This window comes from Enhydra lutris, unplaced genomic scaffold, assembly GCF_002288905.1.
Source record: "Enhydra lutris kenyoni isolate GAN:26980312 unplaced genomic scaffold, ASM228890v2 scaffoldscaffold39, whole genome shotgun sequence".
Taxonomy (NCBI): domain Eukaryota; kingdom Metazoa; phylum Chordata; class Mammalia; order Carnivora; family Mustelidae; genus Enhydra; species Enhydra lutris.
The window spans coordinates 27,122,683-27,143,493 of record NW_019154123.1 but is presented as its reverse complement, the minus strand read 5'-3'; the positions used below and the strand labels follow the sequence as shown (position 1 = coordinate 27,143,493).

General features: G+C 38.1%; 1 protein-coding gene across 3 annotated transcripts in view; it reads left to right on the top strand.

Moving 5' to 3' along the window:
* The window catches only part of LOC111154993 (zinc finger protein 148), a 119,757-nt gene that overhangs the window by 6,793 nt on the left and 92,153 nt on the right, over positions 1 to 20,811 (top strand). The window contains exon 1 of one of the 3 annotated variants that reach the window (XM_022514971.1): positions 1,249 to 1,742. The exons of 1 other annotated variant lie outside the window; for it this stretch is intronic. In XM_022514971.1, the coding sequence (XP_022370679.1) occupies positions 1,687 to 1,742 (56 nt within the window). In that variant the 5' untranslated portion in view covers positions 1,249 to 1,686. Of the gene's footprint in view, positions 1 to 1,248; positions 1,743 to 20,811 lie in introns of those variants that run through there. One more of the 3 variants, XM_022514973.1, reaches the window with a different exon arrangement.

Here is a 20,811-nt window from a genome sequence, read left to right as displayed (position 1 = left end):
ATGTAGTGTGCTTAGTAAGCAAACAAAAGCTGGGGTTTAGTCTTGGCCCTTCCGTTTTACATGTGCTGTGATTCTGGAGAGAATTGCTTCCTTCCTGAGACTCTTATTTTCTCTTCAAGAAATTGATAACTATTGGGGCGCCTGGGTGGCTCAGTTTGTTAAGCGTCTGCCTTTGGCTCAGGGCATGATCCTGGGGTCCTGGGATAGAGCCCTGCATCAGGCTCCCTGCTGGGCGGGAAGCCTGCTTCTCCTTCTCTCAACCTCTCTCAGTCCCCACAACATATGTGTTCCCTCTCTCGGGCTGTCTTTCTCTGTCAAATATATAAACTCTTAAAAAAAAAGAAATTGATAATTTATTGGGATACATGGGTGTCTCAGCCAGTTAAACCTCTGCCTTAAGCTCAGGTCATGATCCTGGGGTCCTGGGATCAAACCCTGAATTGGGCTCCGTGCTCAACCAGGGAGCCTGCTTCTCCCTGCTTGTGCTCTCTCACTCTCTCTCTGACAAGTAAATAAATAAAATCTTAAAAAAAAAGAAAAAAGAAATTGGTAATTATTATACCTTCTGGCAAGGGCTGCGGCGAGGATTTGAGGATTAAAGTATGTTAACATAGGATTAAAGTATGTTCACACATCATAATATGTAGTTACTCAACTTTTTTGAGTAGAGAATGGAATAAAGGCCTGTATATTAAATATCTTAATCTGATGATAGCTATACTGTACAGAGTAGATTGGCGCCAGTGTGTTGGTAGTTACTCCATTGGGGGGTAGTTACTCCATTGGGGTAGTCACCCCATTGGGGGGTGACAGGCCCAGTTAGGATGCTACTGGAGAAACTTAAGGACTTGAATTGGCTTGATAGCAGGATTAGAAATGAGGGGGGAGAATGCGATTGGATGGCAAGAGGAGGGGAGGATGACTGGAAATTTAGAGCTGTGGTAAAATTCAAAAGGCAGCAACTGAAACTGGAATACATGTTGGGGTAGTTTAGTGGGGTACATTAGGTTAAGTAGTTGCAGTTTCTTGCAGATAGTAGGTCCTCAGTTTTTTTAGTGAGTGATTAAATATGTAAATTGAATGAATTGCAAGTAGAGACAGTAATGGATAGGTTTGAGAAGGAGGGGTGGCATTGAAGGGTGCTTTTGAGGGACTGCAAGCATTTCTTCGGGGAGTATTTTTGTATACTACTGTGTGTAATGTTTCATGGTAGGCAGTGTGAAGGATACATGTTTATGTATGACATAGTTCATTTTTTTTTAGGAGTTTATCAAGGGACAAAAATGTGTATGCATCTGTCTATGACAGAAGTACTATGGCAGATTCAACTTTGTAGAGAAGTTGGTGTGTAGCTTAGGCCTTGAAGGATGAATAGGATTATAGTAGGCAAATGGTGAGGGTTAGTATTCCAAAAAGAAGGGAGTATGATATGAATGACAGAAAAGTTGTGGATGTGTTTAGGGGTTGGTAGTCTAGATTAGCTGGAATTTAGGGTTCATATTTTGAATGGAGGGAAATAAGGCTGTGAAGTAGAGGAAACATCTAAAAATCTAGACTAAATGGGTTTTTAAATATTGATTGATTCAACTTTACGTACATAAAGTGCTCAAATCTTAAGGTCACAGATCAGTGAATTTTTGAAGATAGACATTTTATGTAACCACCATCCAGTTCAACATTTTCAACATGCCAGGAGACTCCCTAATTTGTCACCTTCAAGTTGATGTCCCGTTCACTGAAAAGTAAGTACAGTGACTCTTGAACAACATGGGTGTGAATTGCACAGCTCTACTTACAAGTATAATTCTTTTTGATAATTACGGGTTAGTACTGTGTTTTCTTTATGATTTTCTTAATAACATTTTCCTTTCTCTAGCCTACTTTATTGTAAGAATGCGGTATATATGACATATGACATACAAAATGCATGTTAATCTACAGTTTGTAATTGGTAAGCCTTCTGGTCAACAGTAGGCTGTTGGTAAAGTTTCTGGGAGTCAAAAGTTATACCTCGATTTTCGACCACTGTGGGGAGAGGTTGACTCTGCAACCTCTGCATTGTTCAAGGGTCAGCTGTACTATTCTGATCTCTCTTATGGCAGAGTAGTTTTATGTTTTTGAGTTTCTTATTAGTGGAATCATACATCTGTGTCCGGCTTCTTAAGCTCACCATGTCTGTGAGATTCATCTGTGATGCATATAGCAGTAGTTCATTCTTTTTCACTTCTCTTTGGGATTCCATTATGAACATATCCCAGTGTATTTGTTCATTTCACAATTGTTGGGCTATTGGCTAGTTTCTGTTTTTTGGAAGTCTAAGGACTTTTAACTTGACTCAGTGTATAGTGGGGAACCACTGATAAGTTTTGAGTGGGGAAATGAGGTGATTTAAGAATACATATGTGGTGACCTGTTTTTGTTATGTTTTGTTTTTGCAATGAAGAGAACCTAGTGACTAGGAGACAAGTCAGAAAGCTATAACAAAAGTGTGAAGTGTTGAGAACCTAAGTTGCTGTGGTGGTAACGGGAATAAAAGAAAGCAGATATATAGAAGAAAGAATTGAGGGATTTGATGGCAAATGGCTTTTGGGAAACTGGAGGAAAAGAGAAAAAAGGGAAACTCTGGGGCTTTTCTTGGGTAACTTGAGAATGGTAGTGCCATTAAAAATTATTGGATCAGTTAGCAGAACTATTTTGGTGGGGAAGAATACTTACTTCGGTTTTAAGACACATGACCAGTGTGTGGGGCACCAATGGTAGTAGGCAAGGGGAATTATTTAGCTAGAGTTAGAAATACTGAATTCAGCTGAGGAAGGAGGTCTAACAGAGATTTGGGAATATGTACCTAGAGTTGATAATTGAAGCTACTAATTCTGGATTTGGTATGGTGCTAATGGCAATGAAATTATTTGGACTGATAATTGAAGTATTAATTGAAGCAATAATTGAAGAATATAGGTGAAAAGAAATCATTATATATTCTAGTTCCTAAGGAATAAATTAGATTGTAGCAGTGGGGGATGGCTTAAAGATTGTTTTTGGGAGCTGAGGGTAGCTGAGGAATGAAAATATAGAAGCAATGTTAAAGGATGAAATTCCAAAGGGGAGAGAATTAGAGAAAGACTGAACTTGGGAAAATACCCACTATTTGGGCTAAGATGAGGACCATTACTTGTTGGAGATAGAAGCAGCAACTAGAGAGACCACAGTAGAATCCTGTGGTACAGTGACATAAACTCTCAGTGGTAGTTCAAGTATCATTGCCAAAGAGGGGATAAGGACTTGGATGGTAGGTCATAGGATTTGGTACATAAAATTTTTTTTTGGTCTTCAGGAGAGCAGATCAGAGAGCACAGTGCATGGGAGTAAAGGACTGAGTGGGTTGGGAGAATATGGAAACATTGAATGTAGGAATTGTATTAAGTTTATTTTAAGAAGGAGGAACAGCTCTTTTTCCAAAACTGGAGGCAAGAAGTAACAGATGGATGAAGATACAGCATTTTAGAAGCTGTAAAGAGGATTTGATTACAGGTGGAGAAGGTGTGATTTGAAGGAGTTTTATGGGAAAGATTGATTTTTGATGGGATTAAAGATTTAAAAATGAAAATGACTAGGGTTAGTCAGTGAGACAGAGAATTGTATTTAGAATAAATCAGTTGTGGAAGACTCCATAGCTTTCTGGTGGTACTTAACATCCAGTGTGTGGGTGTGAAGAAAACAGATGGTGAAGATTGTCTGTCATTGGGGAGGTGCATGGTAAATATAATGGAAGGTCATGATATTCTGGAGAGGGCAATATTAATGGCTGATGGACAGATTTAAATTTTGCGGGGAGACTAGGGAAGCCAAAAGGAGGTAAAGAGCAGGCATAGAACGATAAAGTAGTTGTGGTTAAAAAAAAAAAAAGAAAAAAGGAGGTCTCTGAAGTTAGAATCCTAATGGTACAGCACTTCCAATTGGTGACCTACTTTCATTATATATGTGTGGGTGGCTGAAGTGCAGCTGAAGGCTTTAGGAGTTGAGGAAGGTCAGGGTGTAGAAGGTACTTCAGCATCATTGTTCAAGTTACCGAGAATAATGGCTGACTGTGGTACAAAGAATTGAAGTCTTTGGGAAGGAAGAGGGGAGGGTATTTTGGAACTTGGTGGATGTTGTAGATGGAATGGTTTAAGTGAGTAATGTAAATTGCAAAGAGTTTTTTTAGTAATAGGAGTCGCCCTTTGGAGCAAGCAATTGGTCCTTTTAGCAAGCTGAAGGAGTAGGAGAATGGATAGCTAAGTTATGAGAGAATTAGGTTGTCCGAAAAGAGCCAAGCTTGAGAAAAGATGAAGGGGCAGTCACAACAATCCAGGCAAGAGATGATAGTATCTGATTTATGGTGTGCGATGGAGATAAACAATTTTGTTACATTTACCTGTTCTTTAAAGTTCTTTATAAGTTATACTTGCAAAATCCTAGCCATTCATATGCAAGGACAAAAAAGGTAGAGGTATACTAATATGAAAGGCAAAGGACACAGGGTATTTTGTTGACAGAAGAATGTTAATTTAATAAGCTGATAGAAGCTAGTAAAAGCGTAGAACAGAAATGAATGAAGAGGTTGGGGTTGACCTGAATAGGAATGCAAGTAAGGAGAAGAGGAGAGTCAAGTAACTTGTAGCAGAGAAAATACTGGGAAAACATAATGCTATCTAGGAAATAACTAATGCCAGGAGCCTATTCCTTCTCTGTGCACATAAGGACAGTCCTTGCCACCCATGATGTTATAAAAATGGTGCATCATGCAATAAGTATTGAAAAAAAATAGCATAATAGAGATACTAACATCTTCTGACCTCTACATGAGTTCCTCAAAACCACATCAGTGTGTAGTGGTAATTTGTATACATTAAACAAACAAACAAACTAGTGACATATATATACATAAAGAGGTTCAGGTAAAAAGTGGGAAGAATGGGATGGATGATAGGAAGGAGATGTCCTGAGGAATCTGAAATGGCCTCTGTAGTTTTTTCTTTTTTCTCTATAATGGCTTTTATTTAATATATTTCTTAGTGTTCTTAGGAGGCTGGTTGTTGTGTTTTCTCATTTCACTTAATACGTACATAGAGGTAAGTCCCAGATGCACAGTTCTAAATATGCTTTCTTGTCTTGTTTTAGTTATCATTTATTGAATGTGTCCAAAGGAGCTGTATTGCCAGTTTCAAAAACTAAATATAGTTAAACTATTTTGTTTTGATTTTTTTTTTAAATCTCAGTGCTTGAAACCATCATCATCTTCCATTGATGATATTTAAGATCTAGACCAGGCCCTTTATTCTTTGGCTTTGTCTTTGCTCTTAAACTTTTGTTTTTCTAGTTTGCAGTAGTATTCTATTTTGTCAGTCTTTGTTGTCTATCAGCCTTTCCCTTGTACTATCAAAGGTTTGACTCTCAGTGCTTACCTGACTGGTTTTTGAGAGTCTCCATCAGTGCCTTGCTGTGGTCTCTGCCAAGTGCAGGTTTACTTCCAGAATCTAACCCCAGGTCATTTGTCACTTCCCCCTGCCCCCTTCTGCATTAAGTCAGTCTCGAAATTTAATAATGAAGGACCTGTGAAGTCCCAGAGCTTTGAAAAGCCTAAGAGGGCCCAGGGAGGTCACTTTGCCAATCTCACATCTTTGCTGTAGCCTGCTTGATTTGGTCTAGAGTTGTTTCCAGGACCCGCCGGCATGCCTTATTTGAGTGGGTTGTGTGCGGTAGATGAACGATGGATCTTATGGAAGCTGTTGGGTCTGATTGTAGTGGAAATGGAGAGAGAATGTTTTAATGGTAATTATATTAATTTAAAAGATAAGTGACTTCACAAGATAGGGGTTGGATGCCTGAAAATCTTGGTTGGCATCAAGGACTTTTCCTTTTAAATTTGAGAAGAGCCAGTATCTGGGGGATTAGAATGAAATACACAACCTGATGTTTTGTAGGGTCCTATATATGTGCATTTGTCAACACATGCACACCTGCATGTGTAGATACATTTAATGATAGACATAACTGTGTTAATTCCATTAAGTTCTATAATTAGAATCTTTGGGGAAATGGGCATGGTAGTCTTAAGAGTGAGTCCAGTGAATTGGTAGAGGATGTTTTGGAAAGATCATTGTCAAGTTACTGGGGATGTGCTTGGGAAATGGATATTTTTAGTGACTGTGATGGCTTCTCTGGAATTGGTTCACAAAATTTGAGGGCAGTTTGGGGCAAATCTGTGTAAGTTGGAGAGCGTTCTTTTGGAGGGAATGAGGGAACACACAAAATGCAGTTTCAGAAAGTTGTGAGTTGATTTGGTGGGAGCTGGTACACATTCTGAAAGTTAATTTGTGGAGAGGTTTTGAGTATGTAAGCGGGAGATGTAATGGAAGGAAGTTATAAGGACGCATGTTTGTACTAGAAAAGTAAGTTTCAAGATTGGAGAGATGGTTTAGGGAAGATTATTTTTGGGGGTAAATACAGCTCTTAGGGTAGAAGCAGGAAGGTAAAGGAAGACTAAAAGGAGTAAGGTGTGGAGAATCAAGTAAGCCGAAGGGTTAAGGAGGAGGTTACAGAAAAAGAATTTTATCGTGAGGAGTGCTGTGTTGGGTACTACTTTTGATGAGTGGTCAGTAAGGGAGGGGGCTTAAACGTCCCTTGGTTTGTGGGGGTGGGGATATCAGCGTAAGAGTTAGGTTTCTTGAGAAGCCAGGGCAGTCGCGAGCTGGCTTTCGCCGGCGCTCGGCCGGGCGGTGGGCGGAGCAGCGGCGCGGGGCTGCGCGGTGGTGGGCCCCGAGCCGCCGCCGTCGCCGCCCCCCGCGAGCGCGGCCGAGCACAGCCGGGCGGGCGGTAGGCACGGCGCTCCGCGCACCCGGGCCTCACCGAGGCCGCTCCAGTAAGTGAGCAGGCCGCGCAGGCCGTGCGGTGGGGGCCCGGAGGAGGGGCTTTCCCGAGCGCCCCCAGTGGACCTCCGCACGCGGCTCCGCACGGCTTCCTTTTGTTGTGTGTGTACGTGTGTGAGAGTGCGCGCGCGTGCGTGAGTGCTCCCTTGTGCAGGGAGGCGGCGGAGGATCGCCGAGAAGCCGGGGCTTTGCCTGCTGGGGTGCCTCGGCCCGTGACGGGGCCTCCAGCACCCGTCTTCCGGGTCCAGGCCCGCGGCGCAGGCAGGGCCCCTGCTCGCGGCGAGATGGCAAACTTTGTGAGTGGCTTGTCCGTGGCCAACAAGTGTCTGCCTGTCAGCGGGGACCGGCGAATGTTAATTGACAGTACCCCTCCCGTTCTTTCCTAATCCTGCTTTTTTCAAATGTTCTGTTGGACCGAGTTTTGTTTACAGTCTTATGGTGTGCCGTAAGGTCAGACGGGTAATTTGGTCTACCAGACAAATAAGAGCAAAAAGTGAACGTCAGGATCGTATATTGGTTGCGTTAGTAAAGCCTGCATGTTCAGTGGTAAGAACTGTCCTAAGGCCTCTCCGTAATTAGGCTATGGGGTAAACTTTTGCTTTGCAGACGTTTGGTGCACATTTTACGGTGTCAGGAAAGAACTTGTGTACTAGACTAAAAGCTAGAGTTATTAGGAAATGCCAAAGTTAAAGCCCTTCCCAAGAACTTGAATTAAAAAGAGCTTTTTTGTTTACATAATTATCATTATATAGTTTACATATAGTTTTGCAAAACTGGGCATGGCGTGATTTTAAAAAAGCATTTCATTACTTTTATAGGGGGCAATGGTGAAGGCACCACGCAGTTTTGAAATTTCAACTATGTTAAATGTTGCTATAAATAAAATCCTATTCAGATTTTTAGATTTAATATATCTAAAAATATGTTTGCAGTTGTCCATTGGGTGCAGGAGGAAGTCCTGGGTTTGTCATGCTTGTTTCTGGGCAGATTTTCAGTATTGTCAGCATGATATGGGTGCAGAACCTTAACCTGAGTGAATAATTTGCTTGAGATTACCAGTCTGTTTTGCAACTGGGAATAGACTCTGGGTCTCTTATTCCCAGTCTGGTGACTTATCCAAGAATAGACTAAGGAAACTGGGTATTTTTCTATTTGGTGGAAAATATGGCTGAGTTGATTTTGTAGTGAGTATTAAAGAGCCAAAAAGTGAATGTGTGAACGTTTAATTTTCTGTTGCAACATTTAAATGTTTCTTCACATGGTCTTTGGCCTTTCTTTGAGTACAAAAGGGACTTTAGGATATTCCTCAGTGTGAACTTTCCGTGGCATTTGTAGCACATTTATACTTGATTCAAATAGATAGATGCTTATTGTAATTAACTGTTTTTCATGTGGATATTCTCCATGGCTGGAGAATAGCAGGTAACTTGAGACTGTTTAGCCTTCTCACAAATGCAAGGGAGAAGAGGAATTATGTTAACTTCATTAACCTCTGATTTAAAAACGTTGAGCACTTTTTATTGAAAATGCTTAGAAAAGTACAGATGGAATACATGTGGGCTTTCCTCAGCTCTCTGTACTGTTATACATATCATTACTATTACTGCATTAGCTACATACAGCAATGTTTGGTTAACACGTGTTTTGGTAGGCCTTTAAGAAAAGAGTACTTTTTCTTTTCATAGTATATGAGTTGCAATTGAACTTTTTTGTTTTGTTCGTTCCTTAACATCTCTTAGGACTTTCCTCCTATCTCACAAAAGCAAAAATAGTCTTTTCTTTTTCCTCCTTCCCATCTCCAAAGAACCTGGACATTTTTAATTTAATACAATAGTTCACCACTAGGGGTGATTTTGGCAATGTCTGGAGAATTTTTTGGTTGCCATGCTGGGGGATTCTATTGGTATCTAGTGGGTAGATGCTGAACCTCCTATGGTGCACATGCTAGCCCTACAACAAAGAATTATCCAGTGCAAAATGTCAGTAATGTGATGTTGAGAAACCCCAACCTCATATTATCAAGAATAACGTTCTCCCAAATAATTTAAATCTATAAAAGTTATTTATAATGTGATTGAAATCTCTGTCACATTGTTATGAATCTTTTTCCAAGTTGTCATTAGAATGATCATGGATCAAAAGTTATGAAATATATTTTAGATCACCAGTACATGGGATTTTGGAGCTGCAGGATTAAAAGTTTAACTCTTAGTATGTAGATGGGGAAATGGAGTTTCAGAGAGATGGTGACTTACCCAAGTTCTCACAGATAATGCAGAGCTCAGGTCTCTTGTTTCTACTATAATTTACGGAATTAAAATTAATTTCAGTACTGAGGGAAACAGTATTGGTCATTTTTCCTTGGTATACAGATACATTTAAATAATTAAAAAATAATTGCATTGTGAAAATCTCAGTATTTAGTGAATTATTGTTGCTTTTTCAGATTCCCATGTGTTTGTTGAATTCACCAACATGGTTTTGTAACTTGTGTAAATTTGGCAGCATCTGCTTTTTTAAAAAGTGTTTGAAAATTTTAAAAAGACTACTTTCGATTTTAAAACAAAACAATTCAAAGTTAATTATGATACATTAGGCTACATTGCAAATGCAAACCCAACTGGAACTGTTAAAACAGCTTTGGGTGTCTTGAATTGTGTGATGAATTACTGTGCTAATAGTAAATCTGTTCTAGCAAGATCCTTTCAGTTTAACTGTAGAAAAAGATACTGTAACTTTCAGGTGAAATTAATTGGATGAAATACAAGTTGGGTATTTAGATGAAATATTTTCAAATTAAGCAGTGTATTTTCAGGAAGAAGTATTAATAGGGTTCTTTTTATCTTTAAAATTTTTTTTCGGTAGTGTTAATTTTTTTTTTCAGTTGAGAATTATTCATTTTTATTTATTTATTTGACAGAGAGAGAGAGAGAGAGAGAGAGAGAGATATCACAAGTAGGCAGAGGCAGGCAGAGAGAGAGGGGGAGGCAGGCTCTCCGCCGAGCTGAGAGCCTGATGCGGGACTCCATCAGGGACTCAGGACCCTGAGGTCATGACCTGAGCTGAAGGCAGAGGCTTAACCCACTGAGCCACCCAGGTGCCCATAGTGTTACATTTTTTAAGTGAGTAAAACAAAAGGGGATAGAGGATTATATGAGCAAATATTTCTTTAAAAACTGTTTTAAATAAAAAATTTATAGAAAATAATTTGAAATCCATATTAACAAGAAAAAATCAACTGGAGAAGCTGCAGTTAATATTACAATATATGGCCTTCTTATATTTTCATTAACTTTTTTATTTTTTAAGATTTATTTATTCATTTGACAGAAAGAGCAAGAACACAAGCAGGGGCAGCTGCAGGCAGAGGGAGAGGGAGAAGCAGGCTCCCCTCCGCACATGGAGCCCTATGTGATGTGGGGCTCAATCCCTTGGGTCATGACCTGAGCTGAAGGCAGATGCTTATCTGACTGAGCCCACCCAGCTGCCCCTTACTAACTTTTTATTATGGGGGGAAAAATAATTAAATAGTATTATGACTCTCCATATAACTATGATTTAGCTTCAACAATTAGCAATTAATGGCCATTCTTGTTTCATCTATACCTCTACCCTGTTTCTCCCCTTTCATATTATTTGTTAACAAATTTTATTTTGAAATAATTATAGATTCACAAGAAGTTGCAAAATTAGTACAGTCTTGTGTATCCTTTACGCAGCTTCCCAAATGGTGACGCATTTTCTAAAGCCAGGAAATTGACATTGGTACATTACTCTTGGTACATTACTCTTACTGACATTGAATTGACATTGGTACATTACTCTTAACTAAACCGCCACATTTATTCACTTTGCACCATTTGTTTAACATGAATTCATTTGTGTGTGTTTATGGTTCTTTGCAGTTTTCTCCTATATATTAGTTCATATAACTACCACCACAGTGAAGGTACTGAATTGTTCCCTTACCACAAAGAAAACCCCTCTTGCTGCTCCTTTATATTTGCATCCCACCCCAAAAGTCCTCCCTGTCTCATCGCAGTCTTATTTTCCATCTCTGTAGATTTGTCATTTCAAGAATGATAAATTAATATATATTTCAGTGAATCAAAAACTCATGTGTTGAAGGACTTTGGGTATATTCACTGTTTGCTATTAAGAAACAAGTTGATTATGAACATTCACATACAGGATTTTGTATACAGTTGTGTATTGAGATGGATGCCCAAGAGTGAGCCTTTTAGGTTGTATGGCAAGGGCAAGTTTAGTTTTATAAGAACATTCCAAACTGTTTTTCCAGGGTGGCTATTCTGTTTTATATTCTCATCAGCTGTGTGTGAGAGATCTACTTGTTCTTCATGCTTGCCAATGTTTGTTATTGTTATTTTTTATTTTAGCTATTCTAATAGGTATGCAGTGATACCTTATTGTAGCTTTAACTTGCATTTCCCTAATGGCTAATGATATTGAACATCTTCATATGTACTTTCTTGCTGTCCGTGCCTTTTTCTCATTTTCTAATCAGAATATATGTATTTTTTTAACTGTTAAGTTTTGAGAGTTCTTTATATATTCCAGATATAAGACTTTGTCAAATACATGGTTTGCAAACATTTTCTCAGTCTGCAGCTTGTCTTTTCATCTTCTTCACAAGATCTTGCACAGGGGCAATGTTTTTAATTTTGATGAAGTCTGGTTACTTTTTTTTTTTAAATTTTATTTATTTATTTGACAGAGAGGGCAGGTTCACACGCATGCACACACAAGCAGGGGGAGTGGGGAGCAGGGAGTCTCAGGCAGAGGGAGATGCAGGCTTCCTGATGAGCAAGGAGTCAGATGTGGGGCTCGATCCCCAGACGGTGGGATCATGACCTGAGCTGAAGGCAGATGCTTAACCGACTGAGCCATCCAGGCATCCTGAAGTCTGATTTCTTTTATTGATCATGTTTTTGGTTCCAAGTCTAGGAACCCTTTTCTTTAGGTCCTGAAGGATGTCACCTGTGTTTTATCTAAAGGTCTGTAGTTTTAGTTTACATTAAATTCATGATCCACTTTGAGTTAATTGTTATATGAAGTTGTGAGGTTTAGGTCAAGACTTTTTTTTGCCTTTGGATGTCCAGGTATTCCAGCACTATTTGTTGAAAAGACAGTCTTTCTTTCACTGAATTATATTATCTCTTGGGCATATTTATGTTGGTTAGTTTTGTGTTGTCTCTTGCATTGATCTATGTGTCTGTCCCTCTGTCACTACCCCACTGTCTTGATTAATGTAACGGTAGTTTTTTTAGTATATTCTTTTTTTTAAACATATAATGGTTATTATTTAAACATATAATGTATTATTTGCCCCAGGGGTACAGGTCTGTGAATTATCAGGCTTACACATTTCACAGCACTCACCATAGCACATACCCACCCCGATGTCCATAACCCAGCCACCCTGTCCCTCCCCCCACACCCTAGCAACCCTCAGTTTGTTTCTTGAGATTAAGAGTCTGTTATGGTTTGTCTCCCTCCCTGGTCCCATCTTTTTTTTTTTTTTTTTTTTTTTTTAAGTATATTCTTTAGTTTTAGTTTATAAGATCCTGTCATCTGTAAATAGAGGTTCAGTTTATTGCTTCCTTTCCATTGTGAATGCTTTTTATTTAAATTTCTCACCTAATTTTCCTTGTTAGACTGTCTAGTACAGTGTTTGAATAAAAGAAGTGCTGGTAGGGTGCCTGGGTGGCTCAGTCGGTTAAGCTTCTGCCTTTGGCCGAGGTCATGATCTCAGCGTCCTGGGATCGAGTGCCACATCAGGCTCCTTGTGCAATGAGGAGTGTGGTTCTCCCTCTGCCTGCTCTGCTTGCTGCCTGCCCCTGCTTGTGCTCTCTCTCTCTCTGTCAAATAAATAAATAAAGTCTTAAAAAAAAAAAGGCAAGAGTAGACAGCTTTGTCTTGTTTCTGATTGTAGGGAGAAAGCATTCAGTATTTCACCATTCAGTATAATGTTAGATTTTTTTGTAGATGGCCTTTATCAGGTTGAGGAAATTTTCTTATATTCCTTCTATTCCTTCTATTGCTAAGGGGTTGGATTTTGTCATTTTTTTTTTCATCTGCTGAGATGATCTAGAAAAAAAAATAAAAATTTTGTCCTCTATTGTATTGATAGGGTATATATTATTTATATTACTTGATTTTTGAATGTTAAACCAATTTTCCATTTCTTTTTTTTAAAGAGAGTGAAGAAGTGTGAAAAAACGCATGTGTGTGGGGGTGGGTGGGTGGGAGGGGTTCTGGGGAGGGCCAGAGAGAGAAGGGGAAAGAGAGAATCTTAAGCTGGCTCTGCACCCAGCTTGGGGCCCATCCCAGTTCCCATGACCTGAGGTCATGACCTGAGCTGAAACCAAGAATTGGATGCTCATCTGACTAAGCCCCCCAAGTGGCCCAGTGATAACCTTTTTAAAATCCTTATCTTGGTGATTTGTGTATTCTTTGTTTCTATTGGTTAGTCATATTAGAGACTTACAAAAATTTGCTTTATTGATTTTCTCCATTTTCCTGTTTCAGTCACATTCATTTCTGTTCTTTATTATTTCCTACCTACTGCTTGCTTTGAGTTTATGTTTTTCTTTTTTTAAGTTTCTTGTGGTGGTAGTTAGGTTATTGATTTGAGATCTTCATTTCTTTTTTTTTTTATTAAATTATATTTATTAACATACAATGTATTATTTGCCCCAGGGGTACGGGTCCGTGAATCATCAGGCTTACACATTTCACAACACTCACCATAGCACATACTCTCCCCAATGTCTATAACCCAACCACCCTCTCCCTAACCCCCACCCCCCCACCTCCCAGCAATCCTCAGTTTGTTTTGTGAGATCAAGAGTCTCTTATGGTTGGTCTCTGTCCCGATTCCATCTTGTTTGATTTTTTCCTTCCCTACCCCCCCACAATCCCCCACCCCCTTTCATCATTTCTAATGTAAGCATTTAGTGTTATAAATTTCCTTCTAACTACTGCTTCAGTGCATCTCACAGATTTTGACATGTTTTTATTTTCATTCATTCTTATGTATTTGTGTATGTTAAATTTTTCTTTGAGATTTCCTCTTTGACCCATGGTCCTTTTAGAAGTGTTTTTTCCCCCTTCCCGTGTGTTCCCTGTTGTCATTCTGTTACTGATTACTAGTTTAGGTCCATTATGGTCACAGACTGCACTCTGTATTATTTTAATTCTTTTAAATTTGTTGAGGTTTGTTTTGTGGCTCAGGATATGGTGTATCTTGGTGAATATTCCATGGGTGCTTGAAAAGTTCCATGGGTATATTCTGCTGTCATTGGATGGAGTATTCTATGTACAGTTGACATTTGAACCATGCGGGTTTGAATTGCGCTCGTCCGCTTAATGTGTGGCTTTTTTTACGGTACAGTACTTAAATGTGTTTTCCTTATGATTTTCTCTAACATTTTCTTCTAATTTTATATAAGAATGCAGTATATAATGTAGTATATAGAATATGTGTTGTTGGATTGTTTATATTATTGGTAAGGTTTCTGGTCAACAACTAGGCTTTAGTAGTGAAGTTTGGGGGGAGTCAGAAGTTATACATGGACTTTTGACTATATGAGGGAGTTGTTCAAGGATCAGCTGTGTATCAGTTAGATTCTGTTGGTTGATTGTGTTATTAATATAGCCACTGTGCTTTTCTAAAAAAAGGTATTGTTACAGCTTTTTCATTCCTTTATTTTCAACATATGTTATCAGATTTCTTGCTAGGAACATACAGTTGGGCCATTTAAAAGAATCTGCTCTGCCAGTCTTCCGATTAGTTTGTTTAAGCTATTTGCATTTAAGGTAATTATTGATTGGTCACTACTTATGTCTGCTGGTTTTTGTTTTTGCTTTTCTCTGATTCTTGGATTTTGCTTTTCTTTTCTTGCTTTCCTGCAGATTACTGGAACATTCTTTAGGCTTCCCATCTTTTATAATGTGCAGAAGATTTATTTATAATGTTTTTGAGTCTCTTGGTATAGATTTTACCGTGGTTGTTGTAGTTATTTTACAGTATGCATATATGATTTATAATGATCTGCTGGTATCAACATTTTACAACTTCAACCAAAATGTGTTAACTTCACCTCTATTTTACCCTTTAGACCTTCTTAACTTTTACTTTTTATTTAATTTTTTAAAAAGATTTTATTTATTTATTTGAGAGAGAGAGAAGCAGAGAGAGGAGAGAATCAGGCTCCTCACTGAGCAGGGAGTCTGACGTGGGGCGTGGTCCCAGGATCCCAGGAACCTGACCTGAGCTGAAGGCAGGCAACTTAACCTGCTGATCCACCCAGGCGTCCTACCTTCTCAACTTTTTAAACATAATTGTCTTGGGTATGAAATAATGTTGTCATTTTTGTTTCAGTCATCAAGTATGATTTATAAAACTAATGGAAAGGATAATCTGTTGTGTATATCTGTATTTCTTTTCTTCCTGTTTGGAATGTTTTCTTCATCCAGTCTGTGTTATAAGTATGGCTGCTGGTGACACATTATTTTAGTTTTTCTTTTTTGGGGAATGCTTTTTTAAAAATGGCCCCTTTGTTTCTTCTGTGGTCTGAATGTATTTCCCTAAAATTCATATGCTGAAATCCTGCTGGGAGTTGGGGCCTTTGGGAGGTGATGAGGTCATGAGGGAGGAGCCCTCATGAATGGAATTAGTGCTGTTACAAAAGAAGCCAGAGAGGAGCTCTCTTGCCCTTTTCTGTCCTGTGAGGATACAAAGACAAGTCTGTTACCTGGAAGAGAGCCCTCACCCAACCATACCGACATCCTGATCTTGGACTTCTGGCCTCCAGAACTGTGAGAAATAAGTTTTTGTTGTGCATAAGCCACCCATTCTGTAGTATTTTGTTGTCATAGTTTGAATGGATTGTTAAATGGATGTTTAATAATCCCTAAAGAATAGTTTCATTGGATATAGAATTCTTGGTTGGCAGTATTCAAAAAATACTGTTGCCACTTTTCTTGGCCTCTTTGATTTCAGAGATCTGGTGTCATTTGAATTGTTCCATTGTAAGTAGTATGTTGTTTCTGTGTGTTGCCTTGCCAGTTTTTTCTTTGTTTTTAATTTTGAACATTTAATTATGGTGTATCTTGGTGTAAATTTCTTTGTGTTTATCCTGTCTTGGGTTTGCTCAGTTTTTTTTGGATCTGTAAGTTTGTATTTGCCGCATTTGATCAGTTTTAAGCCATCATTTTTTCAGATACTCTTTTCAGCACCTCCCCTTTCTTTCTGCGACTCTAGTGACATGAACGTTGGATCTTTTGTTATTGGTCTACAGTTGCCCCAGACTTAATTTGTTTGTATTGAGTTTATCCGGTGAGTTCAAATTTTTGTTACTGTATTTTTTTAGCTCTATAATTTTCTTTTGCTTCTTTTTTTTTTTTTTTTAATAAATTCTGTGTCTTTGCTGAGATTTTCCATTTTCTCACTTGTTTTGGGAATATTTATAATTGATTGCTGATACATTTTTATTATGGTTTTTAAAAATCCTTGTCAGATAATTCCAGTGTCTGATTCATTTCTGCATTGGCCTTAGTTGATGATCTTTCCTCACTCATGTTGTTACTTCTTGAGTCTTTTCTGTTTTATCTATTAGGAGTCTCTGGGCTCTATTTACATTTTTATTTTAGTAGACCCTATTTAGATTTAGCATACAGATTTGGGCCCACTTTTGCAAGCTGTGTTTCCATTGGCAATTTAATTTTCAGAGTCTTTGTGGTCACCTTAATTTATCTGATGCTGTTGGGCTCCCATTCAGCCCTTGTTTTTGCTGCCTGGGGGAGCAAAAGTGTTTTCCCCATGCTGGGCTTCTGGATATTGCAAGATGGAAGGAGTGAATTGTGGTAAGATCCTCCTACTGTTCATCCCATGCCTCCCCATTCTTCTCTCTGTCCTCCAGTCTCTGGGTGAGAGAGGAGAGGCTTGGCCCAAACTGAGTTGCTTGCTCTGGTTGGGTTCCTCAGTTTTGCCTACTTGTCTCTATCTCTGGGCAGAAAACAGTCTCAGGCCAAGTGGGTAAGGAAGAATTTCTTCCCCTGGTCATTGTTATTGGCTGGACTTCCAGTTGGATTTCCCTCTTATATTGTAGAGGTACTCCAGTTTAATTTGGGGGAAGAATGTGACTTTCTGGTGTGCCTTCTGTTGCTAAGTTGGTGCTTGGGAAATGACAGTCTGGGTTGCCTTTTTCTCTTGGGTATGGGGACTCAGCTCTTTTGTTTCTTGTCTTCTGGTCCCAGACTGGTTCACTGCCTTCTTACCATTTTCTCAGTTTCCCTCTGGTTGTCTCTTGTATTATTTCTATGGTTTATAATTGTGCTTAGTGAGGAAGAGCAGAGGAAAACAGATCTGTGCCATCTTGTCTAGACAGGGAGTTCAGATTCCTTAATTTTTGTGAACCTACATGATCTCCAGTCAGGTTATATTAGCTCTGAAAATAATAGTATATGGATATATGCTTTGTGAAATTTTAAGCACTATATAAATGCTTGCTTTGGTTATAAATCAGAATAACAGACACCTAAGTTTTTGGGAAGTCAGTCCTAACCAGTTCAAGAGGGTGCCAGAGAATAGATACATGCTATTTTACTAGGCATCTGTCACATAAACAGAATTTTGTTATGTAGATAATTAAAATGAGGTTATAAATTCTGAGTATTTTTTCAAAGATCTGTTTGTTTAATAAATTATTTGCACTTAAGATGTTTAATAATTCCAGTAGTACATTGTAGCATTTTAATATTAATATTTTCGGAACAAAATGAAAATCTTGTATTATGAGGCCAATTTAATCTGTTTCTAATTCATGGATTGAAAAGAGCAGATAAAATGTCCTGTCCTGCCTTTATAGTTCCTAATTTTCTAATTGAGAATAAATTGGCCTAAATAAGAAAACATCATTCTACGTTAGTAGAACCTCGTGTTTCTGAACGAGTTGACTTGCTAAATCGACTTCTCCTATTTAGAAGAACAGTCTCACAAACATACTTCATAAATTGTTAAAACTTGATATAGTTATTGCAGTTACATTCACTGGGCTCCTTTGCAGCCACTTTTTGAGGTATTCTCTGAATGACTCTGATAGCAAATCTCAGTTTGCTAATCAGATTAAAAACCATTTGTTTTATGTGTAGGCATAACTCTACATTGTACTGGTGTCTGGTGTAACTCTGGGCATGCATGCTTTCTAGATAGCAGATAAGAATGATTGACTGTGTGATTGAATAAGACGGAAATTTCAAAAGATGAACTGGCTTTTTGTGGGCCATTTGCATGTTTTTAAATGAGAGTTAATTATATTCCATATGAGAAGTAATAATTCCAGTTTCATCTTATCTTTGGTTTTTAATAATATTTTAATATTGTTTTTGTTCACAAAGAATTGACACTTTAAAAAATCAATGTAAATAAACTAATTTTTAAATGAGTATTATAATTTTTTAGGGTTTCCTTGGTTATTATTGGGATAATTTTTGTGTTACGAAAATTATGGTTATTTAATTTTCTTTACTTACGTGATAACTGTCATAGATAGCATTTTAATTTAAAATTTTATGCTCATTGATATTATTATACTTCAAATATATAAATATATGTATATATATATAATTTTTTTCTTACTCCCAGGACATTGTTAAGAGTAGCATTAAATATATTTTTAACTTGGGAAGGACTTGTTTACTTAACCCCTTGAACCTCAGAGATAAACAATAATACCTGCCTAGGTAATTGCAGGGGTCAGGTGAAATGTGACAAGTGAGAGCAGTTTGTATACCACGAAGTACTTTATCAGAGTATGCTTGTATCATCTTTGAAGACATCATTTGAAAATTTGCTTGTGTGATCTTGATCATCATAGTATAAATGTTATTTACAAATGTGTATTCAGTAAAAAGTTATGTACAAGTAAAAGTAAAACAGCTTTCCTTTTGAGTTTATTGGTTTACTAATCTTTTTTTTAAGAGAGAGAAAGAGAATGCACGTGCACATGCAGGAGGCGGAGGGACAGAGTTGGGGAGAGAGAGAATCCCAAGCAGGCTCCACGCCCAGCGTGGAACCTAACACAGTGCTGGATCTTATGATCCTGAGATCACAACCAAAGCCAAAACCAGGTTGGATGCTTAACCAGCTGAGAGTGGTTTACCAATCTTAAAAATGAATTTCTATTATTAAATTGGGGAAGGATTAAATAGTTAGTTGCTTGATAGTTTGTCATGGTTTTTGGGAGGTGTCTCTCCTTAACAGGTAACTTAGATTGCAAGGTTAGTCCTGCCTCTTTAGTGGCTAAGAGTCTAAGGAGTTTATAAAAATGCTTGTGGTGGACAATTGGTTTCTTGTTTGACAAATATTTGTTTTTTAGGTGATTTGAAAAGGTCAAGGGCAAATGGAAATTTTCAGTTCGTGGTTTTATTTCACTCACTTTAGTCAGTTTTCTTTTAAGAATTTGATTACTCGGGCGCCTGGGTGGCTCAGTTGGTTAAGCAACTGCCTTCGGCTCAGGTCATGATCCTGGAGTCCTGGGATCGAGTCCCGCATCGGGCTCCCAGCTCCACGGGGAGTCTGCTTCTCCCTCTGACCTTCTCCTCGCTCATGCTCTCTCTCACTGTCTCTCTCTTCTCTCAAATAAATAAATAAAATGTTTAAAAAAAAAAAAGAATTTGATTACTCCTTGTAGGATTTTCATTTTCAGCTGAGTGGATTAGCTACATTAATTGAAAAGGTTATAAGATTTTGGCCTGATTTTTGTTGAGAGTAGAAATGGCAGGTGGTTCTAGAAAGACCTGGGCAGGGTAATTTCTGGGGTGGTTGGTTTGAATTTTTTGGGCTCTCATTTCTGCTTGGGAAAGATCTGGTCATGAAAAATACACTGTTGGACTGTCATTCATATAGAGTTCTAATAACTTTAATTTTTACTGCAGCTAGTGTAAATTCAAGAAACAGATATCTGTGCTTTGTTACTGTTTAGAAGTTCCAGCCATATTTATAAAAATCTTTTGCCTGGAACAAGCCCCCACCCCCTTTTAAACATTCAGAAAACATCATTAAATCACAAAAATAAGAACTAATGTAATCCTAGAACTTGACTCACCTTAAAATGTGATGTAGGTAAAAGATGCTAAAGGACTTTAAAAGATACTAAAGTATTTTTTTGTTTCAGATTCTTATACCATATGTGCTATTACATATTCTTTTATTGCTTTGTGCTTTTCTTGATTACATTTAAAGAGCAAGAGGTAGTAGCCTTTTTATTTGGTAGTACTTAGGGAAACATCAATAGTTGAAATTTTGTAAGCATTACACATTTCAGTGAAATTAAAAATGAGGGTTTTAAAAAAAATTTTTTTAAATAAAGATTTTATTTATGTATTTGACAAAGAGAGATCACAAGTAGGCAGAGAGGCAGGCAAAAGGGGAGGGGGAAGCAGGCTCCCTGCTGAGCAGAGGGCCCGATGTGGGGCTCGATCCCAGGACCCTGAGATCATGACCTGGGCTGAAGGCAGAGGCTTAACCCACTGAGCCACCCAGGCGCCCCTAAAAATGAGGTTTTTAAGAGATAATTAACCAAGAACTATGGTTTTTCTCAATTAGCTTTTCTAGAATGGTTGTATTTGGAAGTAACATTAAGGTGCATAATATATAGTAAAATACTTATGAAGCAGCTAAGTTTTGATTAGATTGTCTCAGAAATTAATAAAGACAGTTCTTGTGGGGGTTTCCTCTCATCTGGATTTTGATCATAAATTCATAAAACCTCATCTTTTGCAATCTTACTTTTCTAGGCAAAGATGACAGTTGAAACAGTATGCTAGGCTGAAATACACTGAGCAAACCACATACAGATACACTTTGAAAATATTTAAT